We start from the raw sequence: 24,349 nt of genomic DNA, 5'->3' as shown, positions 1-24,349 counted from the left end.
GCAGCGGAAGAAGTAAGGAACACTCACTAGTAGTATGAGGTCAAAGGTCACAGGGAAACAAGGTTAAAGGTCAACCGTAAAAATCAGATAGTCGCTGGGAAAACAGCAGTTGTTATAATAAGAGGGCATGTTGAAGAGCGAAAGGAAACAGTTGAACAATCAAGTCTATCACCTCCGTTTGGCATACTGTAAGGTTGCAAGTGTAATGAACAAGCTACAAGCAGGATGGCACCACAGGGGACCTTGACAATAGTAGGCGTGGCTGCCTCAGCGGCTGATATAGAACACTATTTGTGCATAGTCTTAGAGACGCCACTCGTGTTAATAGTGATCAGTCAAGTACAGTTAAAGTCGAATAAGGACAAAACACTAGAGAAATATTTTGTATTTACACTCCAAGTTTATCAGTTTATTAGTTGGTTTGGTCGTAACTCTGACAAGGTGTGTATTCGCAATGAATTCTTTATCGGCAGAACAACGAGCAGATTTGCTGGAGTGGTATATTTAGTGTTATAAATCTGCTTCAGCTACACGACGAAGAGCGTACGCAGAGTGCGACGTTGTCATAAGGAACACTGAGATATATCGTCTCTATAAACAGTTTCGCAGTAACTGCTTCTATACAAAACACCTATTGACGAGGAAAAGGGCTGGTAGACCCGTAACAGTAATGACTCCAAGGAAGGAAGGGGAAGTATCTGTATCTATTCTTCAATTCTCTCAAAAGTCTCTGACCAGTCGTAGTCTTGCATTTGGTCTTAATGAGTCAACTTTAAGTAAACTGTTAAAGAGAATGGAATTAAAACCGTACAAAATTAGGGAAGTTCAGGAACTGCTAGAAGAATACTACGGGGAGCGTGTGTTCTTTTGTAATTGGTTCACTGACAAGTTGAACGAAAACCCCATGTTCTTATTCCAATTATGACAGATGAAGCAAAATGTTTTGTCAGTGGTTCCGTTTCGTCTTCCATGCTCGATATTGGGCTCATTCTCAACCACGTGTTCTCAGTGAACGTTCCATTGATCAGACTGGTATAATGGTGTGGATGGGTATCACAGCAACGCAAATCATTGGTCCCTTCTTCTTCGACGCTAATGTGACACAAGAATCTTATCAGCGTATGTTACGTGAGTTTCTTTTCCCAGAGTTCGATCGTCTGAACATGAGCGAGAATGATGAAATTTGGTATCAGCAAGATGGTGCTCCTGCGCATCGTACGAATGCAACTATGGCTGTTCTAAGGGAACGGTTTGGACAGCGTGTGATCTCTATGTGATGTGAAGTGCAATCGCTACCAAAAAGTCCCTACTTGTCGCCGTGTGACTTTTTTCTTTGGAGGTTTCTGAAACAGGTACAGAAACAGACTCACATCTGTTGGACAACTAAGGGATGAAATCGAAAGTAGTGTTGAGTACATCACTCCTACCACGCTTGAGAAAGTGTTCACTAAGCAGTTGAATTACAGAATCAATATGTGCTTAGCCCACGGTGGCGGACATGTAGAAGAAGTGAAATACTCTTTAGCCAAGTGACACTAAATTCTCAAGAAGGAGCATTGTCGCTCATGCTAGATAAATCTAGTACATTTCCGAGAGCATAAACAACGCAGTGTTAAGCACACCCACACGTTTAGAAATAAATTTGATTTTTGTGGTTGACAGCAGCTTCAAGGAGCCCTACACAGCAGCTTCAAGGAACCCTTCCATTCTTTCTCCAAGATCCTGTACATATATTGAAGTACTAAAGTTTTCCTCATAGTACTAAAACTTTTAAATTTTCGTGTGAGTATTTTAAGTTTGGGTTTCTACCAATTTTGATACATTCACTTATAACAAGTTAAAAACTTTTTTCCATTTAAGTAATGATTTATAACACAGAGGTATCCCGAAACTCGTGAAGTAGACAACCAATTATCAGAGAGATCGTAATATTGGGGTAAACATAATTTAGCTCGATATTAAATTTACAAGGAAAGTAACAATAAAAAACCTAATGTATATCTTTTCTTGAACTTTGTACTATAGATTTAGTGGCTAATAATAATCAGTGCGGTGCAGCGGAAAATGAGCACCCGGAACAAGAGTATACGACGGTGCCTCCGTACATATGAGTGAGGTCGACAAACCAACCACGAAGCGGCATCACGGTCGGAAAAGTTTAAAAAAAAAAATCAAAAACCCTGGTTCTCTTTCGTTTTGAGCATTTTTTAATTATATATTTACCTCCATTATATATATATCTTTTCTTTTTTCCTTCCGAATTTTGCGCACCGTTACTTCGGAGCATGGAACCGTTGCCCCGCTCGCTTTCCTATGGGAAATAATAATAATAATAATAATAATAATAATAATAATAATAATAATAATAATAATAATAATAATAATAATAATAATAATAATAATAATAATAAAAATCAAATTTATGTAGTATTTCGTTGTTAAGCTGAGTGGTACTAGAAAATATTGAGTGTCGTGGTAAAAAGAAGTCATACTATAAGGTCCATATTCTTTATGTATGTTTGTATATTATAATAAGCAGGCTCGAAGGATAGCAGTTTATTAGCGTAGATATTCGGACGTGTGAAGAGATGAGATGTCTTGTCTAAAAAATGAATTTATTGGAGGAGCTGTCTTGTCTCAAATCTATCACGAAAATACTGTTTTGTCTCATTTCGTGAGTTACTCTAATTAGAATCCTAAACTTTATTTTAGATGACAAAATTCTGTGCGAAAAGGCAAAACCAAGAAATAAATAAATGAAGTAAGAATTGCTATTTTATTTAGAGTACAATAAAATTCCAGTCATTAGTAATTACTATACAATGGCTAAAATACAACTATATACAAAGAACAAACAAAATCAATCTAAATAAACTATCGACTTTGAAGACAAATACAGTATATTTCAAACACTGTAGTACTATCTAAAATATAATTTCTGTCAGTCTGCAATATTGCAGCACTGTCGTCCAGGAGTGAATTTAATTCTTTCCTTTCGGGAAGAGTCCCTCAGCAGGCATTCGAAGGGAATATCTATTAGTGACGTCTGTAAGCACTTTATCAAAGTTATCTTCCAGAGAATTAGAAAGTTCTCTATAGAAAATGTCCCAGAAAGAATTAGCAAAATTTACTGCAATCTCATCTGAAAATGAAAACAGAAAAAAAAAATATTTGTCAGTTTAATTTAACTTCCTTTTTTACACTTAATATATTCTAATTATTATTTCCCATTGTTAGAGGAGTAGGTAATTCTTATATTCCTAAACAGCAAACAACCATTTTATTCTCGTACTAGGACAGCAGATACATCAAGCCAAGGGAAAGTGAATTGAGTTATGTGTATAGATATTGTTTCAAATATTCAAACAATGGTACTTCGACTTCCGATAATAATTTATTCTAGAACGTTACTCGAAGTTTGAAAGCCTTGCATCCCTAATTGCATTTTCACATACAAAATTAGAGGCAAATACTCACACGTCTTATTGTCGGCAATAGTATTTTGCGTTGTTCTTTCTGCACCTCAGTATAAAATTCTCAGAACTCAAGATATCCTAGAAAGAATCCAGCGTCTCGTATTTGAATCTTAAGGAAATCAGCCCCATCCCATTTTCTTCCAATATACATCAAACATCTAAAACCATTAATTGTCTTATTTCTAACCCAATCTATAATACAGTAAATGGAGTTGAAGATCTACAAGTTAAAAACAATTTACGTGCACAGTTTTGGACGCTTACTAACGAGTGTGTTACATGTATATGATACATATCAGTTTCTACCCACTTTGAGATAACCCGTGTTATAACGAAAAGTAACTGAAAACCCGAGTTATAACGAAAAATATTTGAATTTGTTTCTATAAACTATTTAAATCCTATAATGTTTTATAAGATGTTCATGTATAGGTGACATTTTTGATTTTTTGTTTTGGTATAACGATGATCCTGCGGCGAGGACCACCAACATTTTACAAGACGACACTTATATAAAGGTCCTCAGTTTTATTTATATCTAGACTAGGCTGCTAAAACCATCATAACACATTTTATATTGCATTTCATATTTTCCTTTTCATTATGGCACATAATTGCTCAAATAAATACATGCCTCAAAGGTTATGCTTGCAGCCTTTTATAAGATGGTTCCGGAATTATTTATACTGATACTTTGTTGCTATGACAACGAATCTCTATTTTTAACACAAAATAGCAGCGTATATCAAAAGGAAAGCAACTACAATTTATATATATATATATATATATATATATATATATATATATATATATATATATATATATATTCCTTCTTCGTTTTCTTAAATAGCTTGTGTATCAATTGAAAGTACATTCTGCCCAAAGATGTTGAAATACAAGTAAAAATACACGTATCGTTACACTGATAACTAAGTTTCCATGTAGAATGGTATTCAAACCTGGAGAGGTTAGCAGTTCAGTCATTCTGTGTTTAAATTTAGCAACTTTCATGTATTTAGCTAGTAAAATGAAAACATTGTTTACTCATTGGCTATAATGTAAATCAATTTGGTGTTCAAATTTATAAATTTAAAGCCATTTACGTCTAGCTGAAGTTCAATACTTTTCACAATCAAACTTTATCTAAAATTATGAGCTTAAATATCTGGAAAACGAAATAAAAGAAACATTTTTAGTTAAATATTTCACACTTATGCCCCTAAGGCTAAACGAGGCTAATCATTAATGAATTTCAATGATTGTAAATTAATGCTTATTTTGCTCTTCCATCGGAAATCGAACTCAGAACCATGTACACCAGACACACGAGTTAGCGACGAGATCAGCTGGATGAGCTAGGAAACACTTGAAAAGTTGTCTGATATCTACGTTGACAACGGTCAGCAGAGGCAAAAGCGCCAAGAAGTAAAACACAGTGTATAGTGAACTTAGCCAGCTCAGATACTGTAAGATATGCGTCCTCTCTGATTTCCAAAGACAATGAATTGTTGGTCTTCGGTTATATGATGCGAGCGTGACGAAAGTGGAAAATGTGTTAAATGTGTCGCGATGTGTGATTAGAAGAAAACCCTCATTGACAGGTCACGCAGAGTATTATCACAAGGGAGTAATTCAACCATCACCTCTTAACTTCTGTTAACAAGTACAGTGTGAAGCGAGTTAAATGACACAAATATACGGGTCTGGGTTATATTTGTGAAAATGCTCAGAATAGATCAAAGCGCTCTGGCATGACGCTAAGCGTGCCGCGAACGTGTAACATATAACGCTGATGATTGGAAATGTATGATATGGTCAAATGGGTCATCGTTTATTTTAATCTTAAACCACAACTGGTCTTTATGTATGGCGAAAGAAGGGTACAATCCACAGTATCTACGCCATAACGACAGCTATGTGATGCTATGGGCTGCAACGATATTGGTTTTTTATTGGGTCTGTGTCAAGGTTTACCAGTCGCCTCACTAACTGTGATTATCTCACCATTTAAGGGAACATGTGGTTCCTATAGTCCAGATATTATTTTCTGGCAATGACGCCACATTCCGGAATCACACTGTTACAGTTGTTATGGCGTGGTTTGGGGAAAATCGTGGTGAAATGAAGTACATCACCTGACCTATCCAATGCCCAAAATTTGTGTTCTCTTTTGGTGATACGAATTCGCACAAATTTGCACCTCCATTCCTTCTCACGGAACTCAGTTATGCATTGCATGCGGGGTATTGCAATATTCACCATAGCATGTATTATCGAATAATGCTCCACTTGTTAGTATTCACGATATATATGACTCCATCCATATGGCATCAGACATATTCTGAACGCGAACGGTGGTCGAACACCATAGTAACCTGGTGAGTTGTATTTTTCAGGAGTTTAAATTATTCCATATCGTTGCGGCAAAAAAATACTCTCGCACTTGCCCGGGACGAGTGGTTAATCGGTGTTTTTAAACAGTAAAGAAAATACAAATCACGATTGGCTAGTATTTTTTCTCGGGTTAGCAAAATGTGGTTCCTTATTTGAATCCCTGGGCTACATATTTTTATACAGAGTACATCAAAAGGATGGTGAATGATGAATTAACTAAGTTATGCGTAAAGATATGAAAAATGAAAAGAGAGGAAAGTTGGAATAAAATGGTTCCCAATTTTTTTAAAAAAAAATATCCATTAGCAATATCCTCTTGAGCTGCAAACTACCAAAGCGTTCTATGACAACTGAAAAAGCAATGATACTAGCTCAACACGCTATTCCTGGAACACTTATCATACCAACAGCATTGTAGAGAAACGAAATCAGAGTGGTTGTAATTAACCGTTTCCGGTATCAACATTTATTGCTAAGAATAAAATAATATTATATTGTGCTCAGCGGTTTTCTGCAGTCGATTAAAAGTCTCAAGAGAATATACAATCACGATCCGCAGCACTCTATCACGATCCGAATCCAATGTGGATTTCTGTGGAACAAAAACGGTAAGGGATATCGGAATGTAGTTTTTTGTAGCTAATATTTAATATATACACAAAAACATAATGTATACAACCCCACGCGTATAGAGTCAACTGTGAAATGAAACTGACAATGGCAGTTGAGCCTGAGAAACAAGAAGTTGTTGTCATCAGCGTCTCCTGTCGTTAGCGTTAGCTTAGCAAAGGAATCAAGGTTAGCCAACGGAAGCGTTAACGCGAGCTACCGGAAACGTCCCCGCGAGTTACTAGTAGTTCGCGACCGACGGTTTGTCGATCACTGGTTTAGTTCAACCCTTACAATGTTGGGCGTTCCGCACTGCAATATGTCGCATGATAAGAACTAGATTGTAGGACAGCAACATCGATTCTCGCAGAAAATAAGAAGTTGAATTTTAACATTGATTTGGATACGCTCAACTGCGAGGCTTCCAGGTGTTTGTACCAACAAGAAGACGAACAGACGGACATACGTTCGGAAACAATGTATCAAATGTCTTGTATGAACCATAATCCTTTTGAATTCCTTCAAGTTTAGGATTCATTTTTTGTAGATCATTTTCAGTGGTGGATCTACATAGAAGGTAAAAACTGGAGGTTCCAACCAGAAACAAACTATGATACGTACACCATGAATCACTATAAACTTCAAAACCATATATAATTAATAGCTTAAATTATTTTTGGGACTCAAAAAACTTAAGGAGCCTAGGCAGTAACATCAGTACGTAGTTTTCAGAGACTTATAATGGAAGTTCAAGTACGTTTAATCCAAACTTATAATAAATACTTACTGAAAAAGCTCTCTCTTCCAAACAATCCATCGAAGTATATTTGCATGTCTCCTATTTCTGATTTGACACGAATATGCTGGAACTTGAAATGAGTGACTCCTCTTTTAGTCACAGAGGTGGCTTCGGCTTCAGCTTCCATAACAACATCACCTGTACGTAAAACAATAATTCATTAATAGAAAAATAACAAACGTCAACGTAAGGTAAAGCACTATGAGTTGATGCTCTTATTAATGATTAAAAGGATTAAAAGAGGACAAAAGCGATTCGATGTTGTCGATTGACTGTGGTTCCAGTAGCCTGTTCTTTGTAATGGGTGGTACTCAGGATAACAGTACGAAATATAGGAAAATATATTTTTCCGTACTTTTGATTGAGTATACTATTCAATTTAACAATGTAGAATGAACAATGAGAATGAATTCAACATTTTTAGTTTAAAATAAGGACTTTCAGAATGAATCTGTTGCTCCACATTTTTGACGGTTGCTCCTGAAGTTCGTTAAATCGAGGTAAAAGTGTACATATAAACGTAACCAAGGAAGTTTTGAAGCTTTTTGAGGAGGTCTGTGTTCAATTGGCCCTCACACCGTGAGTTGAATGCGAATAGAAATACGGCGAAGGTCAGTTGTTGGTGTGGGTATATCCAACATATTACCTATTTGTGGCAGTTTACTTACACCGAGAACTTGCTTAAGGACAGAGTGAACATTAGAGCACCACAGAGTGGAATAACAGCTTATACACTGTACGAGTTCAAACTGACATCAAACGCCGCTGCAGCAGGGCGGAAGATATGCCTTGCCTTTGCTGTGGGTGTCCTTACTTAGCGGACAGTGCAGTGGTGGTTTAAGAAGTTTAAAGACGGTGACGATGACGCACCACGTGCCGGAAGACCAACACATGTACAAAATGAAGATTTTTAAGCAGCAATTGAGGTGAACAGTGATCAGACATGTGAGGAACTGAGAGTTCTATTCACGTGTGAGTGGGGAAACCATTCAGCACCACATCCACCAACTTGAGAGTCACTAAAATTTGGGTCCATGGATCCAACATGATTTGACTCCAGACCAAAAGGGAACATGAGCAGACATCTGTGTTTCTTTGCTGTCTCGTCTGAGGAAGGAGCCATTTCTCGACAGGGTGTTGACATACGATGAGAAGTGATTCCTGTACAAATCTCCGCGGCGCCATCATCATTGGATAGTATAGCATTCCAAAACAGTCGACACCAGCACTGCATTATAAGAAGGTCCTCTTTTTTTTTTATTGGACTGCTCGCGGCATCATGCCACCATGTACTGTCAGCAGGTCAGCCGTGTTCAAGAAAAACTCAAAACTCTGGAGCCTGCAATTCTGAATCGCAAAGGTGTCCTCCTGTTAAGGAACAAAGCTAAGCCCCACGTGGCTAGTATGACCCGGGACACCATTCTACGCCTTGGATGGGAAACACTTTTTCATCCGCCGTATTCCGAGGACATTGCACAGTCCGATTATCACCTGTTCCATTCCTTGGACAATCACATTAGAGGACGCCTGTTCAAATCCCTAGTAGAGGTACAAAATACACTTGATACCTTCTTTGCTTCACTGCCCACCAAGTTTACCACTATTGAATCCATAGCCTTCCAGAACGCATGCAGAAGGTCGTCGATGCTGAAGGGGACTATTTGTGGATTTTCAGGTACGTTTTAGGTGACATATCGATGTTCGAAGGTGGTGGCTAAAAAAGCGATAGAACTTTATTGTGTACCTTATAATTTTGTGCACAGCGTGTTTATAAGGATCATTTGAAAGAACAAGCGAACACCGTGTATCGTAAGCATAAATATATAGCCTATATTGCTTACTAGTGTCGAATACAGTTTCATCAATGTTAAAGTTTTTATCATGGCTATTTAAATGAATGACGATAATGAAGATAAACTTCTTAATGCTTTCGGATATTCATAGACAAAACATTCCTTGTAAAGGACACGTGCGATATCACTCTAGAACTTAGCAGTAGATTCTTGAAGGATTTTTTTTTTTTTTTTTTTTGCTTTCAACGCACATATAAAAATTACAATAGATTCTCAACTATGTTGTATGTGGCGGGATGGGTCGAAGTTCTACAATTACTCGCTTCTTGTTTCATTTATATAATTAACACCTTGAATCCCAGCGCTGTTGATAGAGTGCAGAACTGTACGACCATGATAAAGCGGAGAGCGCTGAGCAACGAATAGTGCAAACAAATCATCAGCCACATTTTTGCTAATAACATAATTGTTTTAAAATTATTAAAATTAATATTAGGATCTCCTGTAGTCTTGTGGTTTGAGCGTTGGACTCAAATTTGCAACACGGATTTTCACTTGTATTACTGAACGGATCGTTCACATACCTCCAATCTCCGACAGAGGTAGCCTCGTCTTCGACGTCAGACACATTGGGATATTTAGAGTCACTATATTCACTCTCCTCTTGCTCCGGAATACCCACATTTTAATCTATATTCTGCTACTTTCGTAATATAAACTACAGAAGAACAAAAACACACGTCTCATAAACATCGGATTTTTAAGTTGTAAAAAAGTGGGTTTTAGGTGCCTAAAATAGGTGCCAAAAATACTAAATTAGGCATTAAAAATGAAAAATAGGTTCTTATAAAAATACTCATTTTTTAATGGAATGATGAATTACGATCTGAATACAAATTTTTAAGATGCAGAAATGCACGCACAAACATCATGTTACCTTACTTTTAAGCCTCTCAATATCGAAATATTGCTGAAATTAAGAATTTTAAATAAAACTATATGTTTGTCTGATGAACTACTGAAACTATAATTTTCAGTACGAAACACACCTTCACATTTCCGCACCACATAAGCCGTAATTGGTCTTACAGTAAATAACAAGCACTATTTTCAGGTTTTCACTGGTGAAACGGTGGCGTTTGTTCTTGTTGTTGAGGATGAGCTTGTACGTAGAGAATGAACGTTCCACATCAACTGACATGATGGGGGGGGGGGGGGGAGACAAACTTTAATTTGGGTACATGTTCGATTGGTATTTCGCATTTCTATTCACTTTGTTTCCCAGCCAAAATATCTGCTGCTTCACACAAACTCTTGAGTCCCAAGTTCTTTTCCAATACACTTTCCAGTTTTATTGTACCTTTACTTTCTCTCCAAGTTTTACCGGGCACTTCCACGACTTTTTGCTTCACTTCTTCAATAAGCTCAATATTCTTAGAAAGTGGTATTCCCGAGGCATTTAATTCTGCACTAACCCGATGAAAAAATGTATAGTGCGATCGGATGTATGCCAAATCAGTGTGAGTAGTAGAAAATGGATCGATCTGGAACAGACCTGAGCCAGTTTTAGCCAACTCACAAGCCACTGAGAAAATGACCACCGTGCACCGTGAGCCCACGGTCTTTTACGACCTCCATTTTAGGGGTGAATTCGTTCTCTTTTATGACCACTTTTTGGGGGGTGTATTCATTCTCTTTTACGAGCACATTTTAAGGGGTGAACTCATTTCCTTTTATGAGCACTTTTCCAACCCATATGTTAATTACGAACACATAGAAGAACAGATAACACATAACACTACGTAACACACAGCAGAACAGATAACAGATAAGAATATGAAACATAGAAGGGGTGTACTCGTTCCCTTTTATGAGCATATTTTCCAACCCCTATTTTAACATAGGAGATAACACATACGATTACGAACACATATCAAAGCAGATAACACTTAACACTACGTAACACACAGCAGAGCAGATAACACATAAGACTCGTACCCTTTTATGAACACTTTTTCAAGGGTGTATTCATTCTCTTTTATGAGCATATTTTTCAACCCTTATTGTAACATAGGAGATAACACATACGATTACGAACACATAGAAGAGCTGATAACACATAGCACTATTTTAACATATCAGAACATAAGACTACGTAACATAGCAAGGGTGTACTCGTTCCCTTTTATGAGCACTTTTTCAACCCTTATTTTAACATAGGAGATAACACATAAGATTACGAACACATAGAAGAGAAGATAACACATAAAACTACGCAACACACAACAGAACAGATAATACATAAGAATACGTAACATAACAAGGGTGTATTCATTCTCTTTTACGACCTCCATTTTAAGGGGAACTCGTTTTCAACCCCTATTTTAACATGGCAGATAACACATAAGATTACGAACACATAACATAGCAGGGGTGAACTCGTTCTCTTTTATGAGCATATTTTCAACCCTTATTTTAACATAACGAGCAAGGATTACAATCGAACACCCACGGTCTACAGATAATCATTTTAGATGGTGTATTCATTCATTCTCTTTGATGACCATTTTTCCACCCCTAATGAAATTACATAGGAGAGCAGATAATACATAAGATTCGTTCTCTTTTACGACCTCTATTTTAAGGGTGAACTCGTTCCCTTTTATGATTACTTTTTCAAACCCTATTTTGAACATTTGAACATAGCAGAAATGACATAAGCATGTCCTCAAACTACTGGCCATCGTGAACAAAAGGTCAAACTCGAAAACGAAACAACATATTGAGGTGCTGTTTCCAAATCTAGTAACTGGTCATCAACTACTACAAGTTCCAAAAATAGTGGTCATCGAGGTCAAAGGTCACAGTACTTAAAACCTAATTACTCGAAAATGGAGCCACATACTCAGGTGCTGTTTCCACATTTAGTAATCGGTCACCAACTACTACATGTCCCAAAATTAGTGGTCATTGAGGTCAAAGGTCAAAATACTTAAAACCTAATAACACGAAAACTGAGCCACATATTGAGGTGCTGTTTCCACATTTAGTAATCGGCCACCAACTACTACAAGTTCCAAAATACTGATCATCGAGGTCAAAGGTCAACATACTTAAAACCCAATAACTCTACAACTGAGACACATATTGAAGTGCTGTTTCCAAATCTAGTAATACGCCATCAACTACTACAAGTTCCAAAAATAGTGGTCATCCAGGTCAAAGGTCAAAATACTTAAAACCTAATAACTCAGAAACGGAGCCACATATTGAGATGCTCTTTCCACATTTAGCAATTGGTCATCAGGTACTACAAGTTCCAAAATAATGATCATCGAGGTCAAACGTCAAACTCGAAAACGGATCCACATATTGAGATGCTGTTTCCAAATCTAGTAATACGCCATCAACTACTACAAGTTCCAAAAATAGTGGTCATCGAGGTCAAAGGTCAAAATACTTAAAACCTAATAACTCAGAAACGGAGCCACATATTGAGATGCTCTTTCCACATTTAGCAATTGGTCATCAGGTACTACAAGTTCCAAAATAATGATCATCGAGGTCAAACGTCAAACTCGAAAACGGATCCACATATTGAGATGCTGTTTCCAAATCTAGTAACTGGTCATCAACTAGTACATGTTAAAAAGTACTGATCATCGAGGTCAAAGGTCAAACTCGAAAATGGATCCACATATTGAAGTGCTGTTTCCAAATCTAGTAATTGGTCATCAACTACTACAAGTTCTAAAATAATAACCTTCCAGGTCAAAGGTCAAATATTTAAACGCAAATAACTCTTAAATGGATCCACGTATTGAGGTGCTGTTTCCAAATCTAGTAACTGGTCATCAACTACTACAAGTTACAAAATAATGACCATCGAGGTCAAAGGTCAAAATACTTAAAACCCAATAACTCGACAACTGAGACACATATTGAGGTGTTATTTCCAAATCTAGTAACTGGTCATCAACTGCTACAAGTTCTAAAATATTGACCATCGAGAGCTTGTAAACGGAGCAACGGATAAATTTTGTACAAAGCAGAAAAAGTGAAAGAGGAATAAATTTGAGTGGTCTATTGAATTTTGTACCAACGAGAAATGTCATTTTTTCTAGACCATGTTCTAATATTTAAACAAACGAAGGGTGAATTTGAGGGACCTATTCAATTTTGCATCAACGAGAAATAATTGCGTATTTTAAACAAACAATCGGATAAATGTAACCGGCTCAGAAGCTCAATACTATTTTGTACTCTTGAGTGAGCTTTCCAATTTTGTAGCAAGAAGGACCATTTTTTAAAAAAACTAACTCAGAATTTCATTTCATTTTTGTAATACTCAAATTTGGATGAAGTGTTTAGTTTTGTACGAACCAGAAAAACTTGATTGGATTATTTCCTTAGGTACCAACTGGAAAAAGTGAAGGACCATTATTCAAATAAACGAAGGAATAGAGTATTTTGTTTTTGTACCAACTAGAAAAAAAGAAGTGAAGTATGAATAAAATTTAGGTGGACTATTTTCTTTTGTATCAATCAGAAAAAAACGAAGAAGAGCCATTTTAACAACTTCATAATTTCGATGTTCTACTTTTTATACCAACGAGAAAAAATGAACTAGCTGAATATACGAAAGAATAAATTTAAGTGACCTATTCAATTTTGTACCCATGAGAAATGGCTCAGCAAAAGGCGAAGAAGGGCTATTTTAAACAATGAAGTATTTAGTTTTGCACCATTTTGGAGTATTCAAATAAACAAAGGAATTATAATTTGTGTCAACTCTAAAATCAATTAAACGAAGTAATGCATTTGAAAAACCGAAGTTGAGTATTTTATACCATTTTGTATTATTTCAACAAACAAAGGATTAAGCAAAATAAAGGATCATTTTATATCATTTTAAACTAGTCTATTTAATTTTGTAGCAACCAAAGGATTTTCACGGAAGAACAAAATTGTACTAATCAGAAAAACCGAAGAAGACCCATTTTAACTAACTGAGAATTTCTGTACCTTTTTGTACTATTTAAACAAACGATGGGATACATTTGAGTGACCTGTTTTTTGTACTAACCAGAAAAATCGAAGAAGGTACCTTTATACTAGCTCAATGAACGAAAGAACAAATTTGAGTGTTCTATTTTTTATACCAAACAAAGAAGAACCATTTTGTACTAATCAAATAAACGAAAGAAAAAAGTGAAAAAAAGACCAATTTAACTAGCTCAGAATTTATATACGTTTTGTTTAGGTGTCCTACTTTTTGTACCAGCGTGAAATGTCTTTTTAACCAGCTCAGTAGTATTCAAATAAACAACTAGTTCAGAATTTCTGTACTTTTGTGTCATTCAAACAAATGAAAAAACCAAGCAGGAAAAGAAAAGAATTTGTACTGACCAGAAAAGGCGAAGAAGGATCATTTTATACCTTTATGTGCTATTTAAAGAAACGAAGGAATAAATTTGAGTGATCTATTCAATTTTATACCAATCAGAAGAAAAGCAAAGAAGGGCCATTTTAATTAGTTGAGTATTTTTGTGCTACACAAATCAACAAATGAATAAATTTGAGTGACCTATTCAATTTGGTATCAACAAGAAATACCATTTTAAATAACTCAGCATTTTATATATTTTTGTGCTATTTAAATAAACGAAGAAAGCGAAAGAGATCCAATATAGCTAATCAAATAAACGAAGGAATAAATTTTTGTAACCTATTCAGTTTTGAAAAACAAGCAGGAAAAGGAAAGAATTAACATTTTGTACTAATCAAATAAACGAAAGAATAAATTTTGAGTGGCTTAAGCAAAGAAGGTCAATTTGTACCTTTTGTGCTATTAAAACTGAGTGACCTATTCAATTTTGTTTGCAATTAAAAAAAAACGGAGAAGGTCTATTTTATGTACATTTTGTACTACTCAAATACCATATTCTGCTACTCAAACAAACGACGGAATAAGCTCAGAATTTCTATACCTTTTTGTGTTATTCAAATAAACGAAGAAATAAATTTGTGTGACTTATACCAACCAGGAAGGTCCATTATACCATTTTTGTAACAATCAGAAGAAAACAGCTCAGAATTTTTTACCTTTGTGGTGTTACATTTGGTATATGTCTGTGCCATCCAGAGAACAATTTAAATTGACTCTCACTGACAATTCAGTTGCCACAGTCCAATGTTTGTAATATTACAGTACTACAAATTGATCCAGTTAACAGTTCAAGTTCTTCTATTCATTCACAAACAAATGCATATGCTACAGTGGGCTCAGTGTTCATTTACAGAATTAAATAATTGTTTATCTTTCTCTAAAAACATTTCTACTATTTTGTTGATATAATAATCACACTCTGTAATGTATTCATATACCAGATTAAATTTTTTCTCCAAAGTATAAGTGTTCTTAATATTACAACTTTTAAAATGCTTCTTTAAATAAAGTTTATAGATTTTCTGGCTCAGAATTTGAGTTGTCTATTTAGTTTTGTACCAACCTAAGAACAAGGGCGAAGAAGGACTATTTTATAATTTTACTACTCAAATAAGCAATGGAGTATTTAGTTTTGCACCATTTTGGAGTATTCAAATTAACAAAGAACTTATAATTTGTGTCAACTCTAAAAACGGCCATTTTGTATTATTTCAACAAACAAAAGAAAAAGCAAAAAGGACCATTTTAAACTATTTAAATAAACGAAGGCATAAACATGAGTGAGACCAGAGAAAAACCGAAGAAGGTCCATTTTAACTAACTGAGAATTTCTGTACCTTTTTGTACTATTTAAACAAACGAAGGGATAAATTTGAGTGATCAGAAAAATCGAACAAGGTACCTTTATACTAGCTCAATGAACGAAAGAACAAATTTGGGTGTTCTACTTTTCCATTTTAACTTGCTGAGTATTTTATACCATTTTGTACTACTTAAATAAACGAAAGAAAAAGCGAAAAAAGACCTTTTTAACTAGCGCAGAATTTCTGTAACGCAAAAAATAAGTTGGATGGAGTAACAAGAAAGAAAGCAAATATATGCCATATTAACTATTTAAATAAACGAATGGATAAATATAAGTGATCTATTCCATTTTGTACCAAGGAGAAATGTCATTTTTATCTAACTTAGAATTTCTAGTGCATGTTGTATTATTTAAACAAAACGAAGGGCTAAATTTGAGAAAGCGAACGTGAACCATTTTACTCAAAATTTGGATGGAGTATTTAGCTTTGTATGAACCAGAAAAAAATGTAAAGAAGAACCATTTTAACTAACTCAGATCTTTATACCATTCTGTACTATTTTTTGTACCAATCAGAAGAAAATCAAAGAAGGGTTATTTTAACTAGCCAAGCAGAAAAAAGGAAAGAATTAACACTTTGTACTAACCAGAAAAGGAGAAGAAGGATCAGCATTCTATACTTTTTATGCCATTTATTCGGGTGTCCTATATCTTTTTTACCAACGAGAACCATTTTTAATTGACTTAGAATTTTATACCTTTTTGAAAAATTTGTATCAAATCGAAAAAAGCAAGGAAATACCATTTTAAATAGCTCAGCATGTTATAGCTTTTTGTTTTTTTGGTCTACCCAATTTAAACAAACAAAAGAATAAATTTGTCTGACCTATTCACTTTTATAGCAAGCAGAAAAAGCATGAAAAAAAGGGAAGAAGGTTCATTATAACAAGCTAGGTATTTTTATACCATTTTGTATTACGGGTGGTCTATTTCATTTTTGTAACAATCAGAAGAAAACAGCTCAGAATGTTATACCTTTGTGATGTTATATTTTTGTGTCATCCAGAGAACAATTTAAATTGCCTCTTCCTTCACTAAGAAAGGCTCATAAAATATTGAACGTGAGATTTAACAAACCAGAGTTGAGTCATAATTGTGTAGAACAGACTCCATAGTTATTTCCGTAACATCATGCATGGCCATTTTTGATCACAGCAGAAGAAGAGATTATATCAAAGTAAGAAAAGCAGATATTTAAACAACGTTATGAATGCGTTACCTAACAGGTGTATTGCCTATTGCTCAACGATTCAATTATTTATAGACTTTCTTTCCTCGTCTAAGTCAAAAAAGACAAATATATATTTTTGCATTTATGTATTTTATTATAATGGAATATAAGTTTATGGAGTATATTTGGAAATAATAGAACATACATCACGATGTTGTATTGTTTTGAAACATATTATTAAACACGGAGAATGCATAGAATGCTTTTTTTCTAGGTATATAAATAGATGTATCACACTTGATTTGTTTTTGCTGAAGAGCAGAAAAAATGACTAGCAAGGAGATTGTTTATGTTTCACCTAGAGAAAAAGAAATTCAGCGTGAAAACGAGAAACCCATACTGTTAATCGAGCCGTCTGACCCCGATTTGCCAGATGAATTACGTGATAAAGTGAGAATAATATATCCAACACAAGAAATAGAAGAAGTGCATTATTTTAGACGCTATAATAGATATAATGATGAAATACTCCCGGAAAGTGATGATGACAGTGTTTCAAATATTACCTGTTTTGAACTGGAAGCTAATGAGTGCGACTGTACTAGTGAAACTATTAGTGATACATGTGTTATACAATTATTTAATGAGTATACACCAAATTCAGTATTATTATGTGAAGCATGTTCTAAACATAATGAGAATGAAAAAGATCACAACTGTTTGCTGCAGTATGATTACGAATTATTGCAAAAGGTGTGGACAATCTTGATTAAACGTGAAATGAGAGAGAAAATCTATAAACTTTATATAAAGAAGCATTTTAAAGGTTGTAATATTAAGAACACTTATACTTTGGAGAAAAAATTTAATCTGGTATATGAATACATTACAGACTGTGATTATTATATCAACAAAATAGTAGAAATGTTTTTAGAGAAAGATAAACAATTATTTAATTCTGTAAATGAACACTGAGCTCACTGTAGCATATGCATTTGATTGTGTAAGAATAAAAGAACTTGAACTGTTAACTGGATCAATTTGTAGTACTGTAGTATTAAGAATTTAATAGATAACTAACATTGGACTCTGGCAACTGAATTGTCAGGGAGAGGCAATTTAAATTGTTCTCTGGATGACACAAAAATATAACATCACAAAGGTATAACATTCTGAGCTGTTTTCTTCTGATTGTTACAAAAATGAAATAGACCACCCGTAATACAAAATGGTATAAAAATACCTAGCTTGTTATAATGAACCTTCTTCCCTTTTTTTTCATGCTTTTTCTGCTTGCTATAAAAGTGAATAGGTCAGACAAATTTATTCTTTTGTTTGTTTAAATTGGGTAGACCAAAAAAACAAAAAGCTATAACATGCTGAGCTATTTAAAATGGTATTTCCTTGCTTTTTTCGATTTGATACAAATTTTTCAAAAAGGTATAAAATTCTAAGTCAATTAAAAATGGTTCTCGTTGGTAAAAAAGATATAGGACACCCGAATAAATGGCATAAAAAGTATAGAATGCTGATCCTTCTTCTCCTTTTCTGGTTAGTACAAAGTGTTAATTCTTTCCTTTTTTCTGCTTGGCTAGTTAAAATAACCCTTCTTTGATTTTCTTCTGATTGGTACAAAAAATAGTACAGAATGGTATAAAGATCTGAGTTAGTTAAAATGGTTCTTCTTTACATTTTTTTCTGGTTCATACAAAGCTAAATACTCCATCCAAATTTTGAGTAAAATGGTTCACGTTCGCTTTCTCAAATTTAGCCCTTCGTTTTGTTTAAATAATACAACATGCACTAGAAATTCTAAGTTAGATAAAAATGACATTTCTCCTTGGTACAAAATGGAATAGATCACTTATATTTATCCATTCGTTTATTTAAATAGTTAATATGGCATATATTTGCTTTCTTTCTTGTTACTCCATCCAACTTATTTTTTGCGTTACAGAAATTCTGCGCTAGTTAAAAAGGTCTTTTTTCGCTTTTTCTTTCGTTTATTTAAGTAGTACAAAATGGTATAAAATACTCAGCAAGTTAAAATGGAAAAGTAGAACACCCAAATTTGTTCTTTCGTTCATTGAGCTAGTATAAAGGTACCTTGTTCGATTTTTCTGATCACTCAAATTTATCCCTTCGTTTGTTTAAATAGTACAAAAAGGTACAGAAATTCTCAGTTAGTTAAAATGGACCTTCTTCGGTTTTTCTCTGGTCTCACTCATGTTTATGCCTTCGTTTATTTAAATAGTTTAAAATGGTCCTTTTTGCTTTTTCTTTTGTTTGTTGAAATAATACAAAATGGCCGTTTTTAGAGTTGACACAAATTATAAGTTCTTTGTTAATTTGAATACTCCAAAATGGTGCAAAACTAAATACTCCATTGCTTATTTGAGTAGTAAAATTATAAAATAGTCCTTCTTCGCCCTTGTTCTTAGGTTGGTACAAAACTAAATAGACAACTCAAATTCTGAGCCAGAAAATCTATAAACTTTATTTAAAGAAGCATTTTAAAAGTTGTAATATTAAGAACACTTATACTTTGGAGAAAAAATTTAATCTGGTATATGAATACATTACAGAGTGTGATTATTATATCAACAAAATAGTAGAAATGTTTTTAGAGAAAGATAAACAATTATTTAATTCTGTAAATGAACACTGAGCCCACTGTAGCATATGCATTTGTTTGTGAATGAATAGAAGAACTTGAACTGTTAACTGGATCAATTTGTAGTACTGTGATATTACAAACATTGGACTGTGGCAACTGAATTGTCAGTGAGAGTCAATTTAAATTGTTCTCTGGATGGCACAGACATATACCAAATGTAACACCACAAAGGTAAAAAATTCTGAGCTGTTTTCTTCTGATTGTTACAAAAATGGTATAATGGACCTTCCTGGTTGGTATAAGTCACACAAATTTATTTCTTCGTTTATTTGAATAACACAAAAAGGTATAGAAATTCTGAGCTTATTCCGTCGTTTGTTTGAGTAGCAGAATATGGTATTTGAATAGTACAAAATGTACATAAAATAGACCTTCTCCGTTTTTTTTAATTGCAAACAAAATTGAATAGGTCACTCAGTTTTAATAGCACAAAAGGTACAAATTGACCTTCTTTGCTTAAGCCACTCAAAATTTATTCTTTCGTTTATTTGATTAGTACAAAATGTTAATTCTTTCCTTTTCCTGCTTGTTTTTCAAAACTGAATAGGTTACAAAAATTTATTCCTTCGTTTATTTGATTAGCTATATTGGATCTCTTTCGCTTTCTTCGTTTATTTAAATAGCACAAAAATATATAAAATGCTGAGTTATTTAAAATGGTATTTCTTGTTGATACCAAATTGAATAGGTCACTCAAATTTATTCATTTGTTGATTTGTGTAGCACAAAAATACTCAACTAATTAAAATGGCCCTTCTTTGCTTTTCTTCTGATTGGTATAAAATTGAATAGATCACTCAAATTTATTCCTTCGTTTCTTTAAATAGCACATAAAGGTATAAAATGATCCTTCTTCGCCTTTTCTGGTCAGTACAAATTCTTTTCTTTTCCTGCTTGGTTTTTTCATTTGTTTGAATGACACAAAAGTACAGAAATTCTGAACTAGTTGTTTATTTGAATACTACTGAGCTGGTTAAAAAGACATTTCACGCTGGTACAAAAAGTAGGACACCTAAACAAAACGTATATAAATTCTGAGCTAGTTAAATTGGTCTTTTTTTCACTTTTTTCTTTCGTTTATTTGATTAGTACAAAATGGTTCTTCTTTGTTTGGTATAAAAAGTAGAACACTCAAATTTGTTCTTTCGTTCATTGAGCTAGTATAAAGGTACCTTCTTCGATTTTTCTGGTTAGTACAAAAAACAGGTCACTCAAATTTATCCCATCGTTTGTTTAAATAGTACAAAACGGTACAGAAATTCTCAGTTAGTTAATATGGGTCTTCTTCGGTTTTTCTGATTAGTACAATTTTGTTCTTCCGTGAAAATCCTTTGGTTGCTACAAAATTAAATAGACTAGTTTAAAATGATATAAAATGATCCTTTATTTTGCTTAATCCTTTGTTTGTTGAAATAATACAAAATGGTATAAAATACTCAACTTCGGTTTTTCAAATGCATTACTTCGTTTAATTGATTTTAGAGTTGACACAAATTATAATTCCTTTGTTTATTTGAATACTCCAAAATGGTGCAAAACTAAATACTTCATTGTTTAAAATAGCCCTTCTTCGCCTTTTGCTGAGCCATTTCTCATGGGTACAAAATTGAATAGGTCACTTAAATTTATTCTTTCGTATATTCAGCTAGTTCATTTTTTCTCGTTGGTATAAAAAGTAGAACATCGAAATTATGAAGTTGTTAAAATGGCTCTTCTTCGTTTTTTTCTGATTGATACAAAAGAAAATAGTCCACCTAAATTTTATTCATACTTCACTTCTTTTTTTCTAGTTGGTACAAAAACAAAATACTCTATTCCTTCGTTTATTTGAATAATGGTCCTTCACTTTTTCCAGTTGGTACCTAAGGAAATAATCCAATCAAGTTTTTCTGGTTCGTACAAAACTAAACACTTCATCCAAATTTGAGTATTACAAAAATGAAATGAAATTCTGAGTTAGTTTTTTTTAAAAATGGTCCTTCTTGCTACAAAATTGGAAAGCTCACTCAAGAGTACAAAATAGTATTGAGCTTCTGAGCCGGTTACATTTATCCGATTGTTTGTTTAAAATACGCAATTATTTCTCGTTGATGCAAAATTGAATAGGTCCCTCAAATTCACCCTTCGTTTGTTTAAATATTAGAACATGGTCTAGAAAAAATGACATTTCTCGTTGGTACAAAATTCAATAGACCACTCAAATTTATTCCTCTTTCACTTTTTCTGCTTTGTACAAAATTTATCCGTTGCTCCGTTTACAAGCTCTCGATGGTCATTATTTTAGAACTTGTAGCAGTTGATGACCAGTTACTAGATTTGGAAATAACACCTCAATATGTGTCTCAGTTGTCGAGTTATTGGGTTTTAAGTATTTTGACCTTTGACCTCGATGGTCATTATTTTGTAACTTGTAGTAGTTGATGACCAGTTACTAGATTTGGAAACAGCACCTCAATACGTGGATCCATTTAAGAGTTATTTGCGTTTAAATATTTGACCTTTGACCTGGAAGGTTATTATTTTAGAACTTGTAGTAGTTGATGACCAATTACTAGATTTGGAAACAGCACTTCAATATGTGGATCCATTTTCGAGTTTGACCTTTGACCTCGATGATCAGTACTTTTTAACATGTACTAGTTGATGACCAGTTACTAGATTTGGAAACAGCATCTCAATATGTGGATCCGTTTTCGAGTTTGACGTTTGACCTCGATGATCATTATTTTGGAACTTGTAGTACCTGATGACCAATTGCTAAATGTGGAAAGAGCATCTCAATATGTGGCTCCGTTTCTGAGTTATTAGGTTTTAAGTATTTTGACCTTTGACCTCGATGACCACTATTTTTGGAACTTGTAGTAGTTGATGGCGTATTACTAGATTTGGAAACAGCATCTCAATATGTGGATCCGTTTTCGAGTTTGACGTTTGACCTCGATGATCATTATTTTGGAACTTGTAGTACCTGATGACCAATTGCTAAATGTGGAAAGAGCATCTCAATATGTGGCTCCGTTTAAGTATTTTGACCTTTGACCTGGATGACCACTATTTTTGGAACTTGTAGTAGTTGATGGCGTATTACTAGATTTGGAAACAGCACTTCAATATGTGTCTCAGTTGTCGAGTTATTGGGTTTTAAGTATTTTGACCTTTGACCTCGATGGTCATTATTTTGTAACTTGTAGTAGTTGATGACCAGTTACTAGATTTGGAAACAGCACCTCAATACGTGGCTCAATTTTCGTGTTATTAGGTTTTAAGTATTTTGACCTTTGACCTCAATGACCACTAATTTTGGGACATGTAGTAGTTGGTGACCGATTACTAAATGTGGAAACAGCACCTGAGTATGTGGCTCCATTTTCGAGTAATTAGGTTTTAAGTACTGTGACCTTTGACCTCGATGACCACTATTTTTGGAACTTGTAGTAGTTGATGACCAGTTACTAGATTTGGAAACAGCACCTCAATATGTTGTTTCGTTTTCGAGTTTGACCTTTTGTTCACGATGGCCAGTAGTTTGAGGACATGCTTATGTCATTTCTGCTATGTTCAAATGTTCAAAATAGGGGTTGAAAAAGTAATCATAAAAGGGAACGAGTTCACCCTTAAAATAGAGGTCGTAAAAGAGAACGAATCTTATGTATTATCTGCTCTCCTATGTAATTTCATTAGGGGTGGAAAAATGGTCATCAAAGAGAATGAATGAATACACCATCTAAAATGATTATCTGTAGACCGCGGGTGTTCGATTGTAATCCTTGCTCGTTATGTTAAAATAAGGGTTGAAAATATGCTCATAAAAGAGAACGAGTTCACCCCTGCTATGTTATGTGTTCGTAATCTTATGTGTTATCTGCCATGTTAAAATAGGGGTTGAAAACGAGTTCCCCTTAAAATGGAGGTCGTAAAAGAGAATGAATACACCCTTGTTATGTTACGTATTCTTATGTATCATCTGTTCTGTTGTGTGTTGCGTAGTTTTATGTGTTATCTTCTCTTCTATGTGTTCGTAATCTTATGTGTTATCTCCTATGTTAAAATAAGGGTTGAAAAAGTGCTCATAAAAGGGAACGAGTACACCCTTGCTATGTTACGTAGTCTTATGTTCTGATATGTTAAAATAGTGCTATGTGTTATCAGCTCTTCTATGTGTTCGTAATCGTATGTGTTATCTCCTATGTTACAATAAGGGTTGAAAAATATGCTCATAAAAGAGAATGAATACACCCTTGAAAAAGTGTTCATAAAAGGGTACGAGTCTTATGTGTTATCTGCTCTGCTGTGTGTTACGTAGTGTTAAGTGTTATCTGCTTTGCTATGTGTTCGTAATCGTATGTGTTATCTCCTATGTTAAAATAGGGGTTGGAAAATATGCTCATAAAAGGGAACGAGTACACCCCTTCTATGTTTCATATTCTTATCTGTTATTTGTTCTGCTGTGTGTTACGTAGTGTTATGTGTTATCTGTTCTTCTATGTGTTCGTAATTAACATATGGGTTGGAAAAGTGCTCATAAAAGGAAATGAGTTCACCCCTTAAAATGTGCTCGTAAAAGAGAATGAATACACCCCCCCCCCAAAAAGTGGTCATAAAAGAGAACGAATTC

The 24,349-nt window shown here is 34.3% G+C and overlaps 1 protein-coding gene across 1 annotated transcript in view; it reads right to left on the bottom strand.

Annotated features, from left to right (window-relative positions):
• Positions 1-2,826: 2,826 nt before the first annotated feature.
• LOC145691971 (protein takeout-like) overlaps positions 2,827-24,349 on the bottom strand; it is a 55,830-nt gene continuing 34,307 nt past the window's right edge. Inside the window, exons 5-6 of the mRNA XM_081767269.1 lie at positions 7,267-7,416; positions 2,827-3,142 (exon numbers count right to left, since the gene is read on the bottom strand). Of these exons, the coding sequence (XP_081623395.1) occupies positions 2,982-3,142; positions 7,267-7,416 (311 nt within the window). The 3' untranslated portion in view covers positions 2,827-2,981. The remainder of the gene's footprint in view (positions 3,143-7,266; positions 7,417-24,349) is intronic.

The sequence above is a fragment of the Thermobia domestica genome, chromosome 8, assembly GCF_964235325.1.
Source record: "Thermobia domestica chromosome 8, izTheDome1.hap1.1, whole genome shotgun sequence".
In the NCBI taxonomy this organism is placed as follows: Eukaryota; Metazoa; Arthropoda; class Insecta; order Zygentoma; family Lepismatidae; genus Thermobia; species Thermobia domestica.
This window is presented reverse-complemented; position numbering and strand designations above follow the sequence as displayed.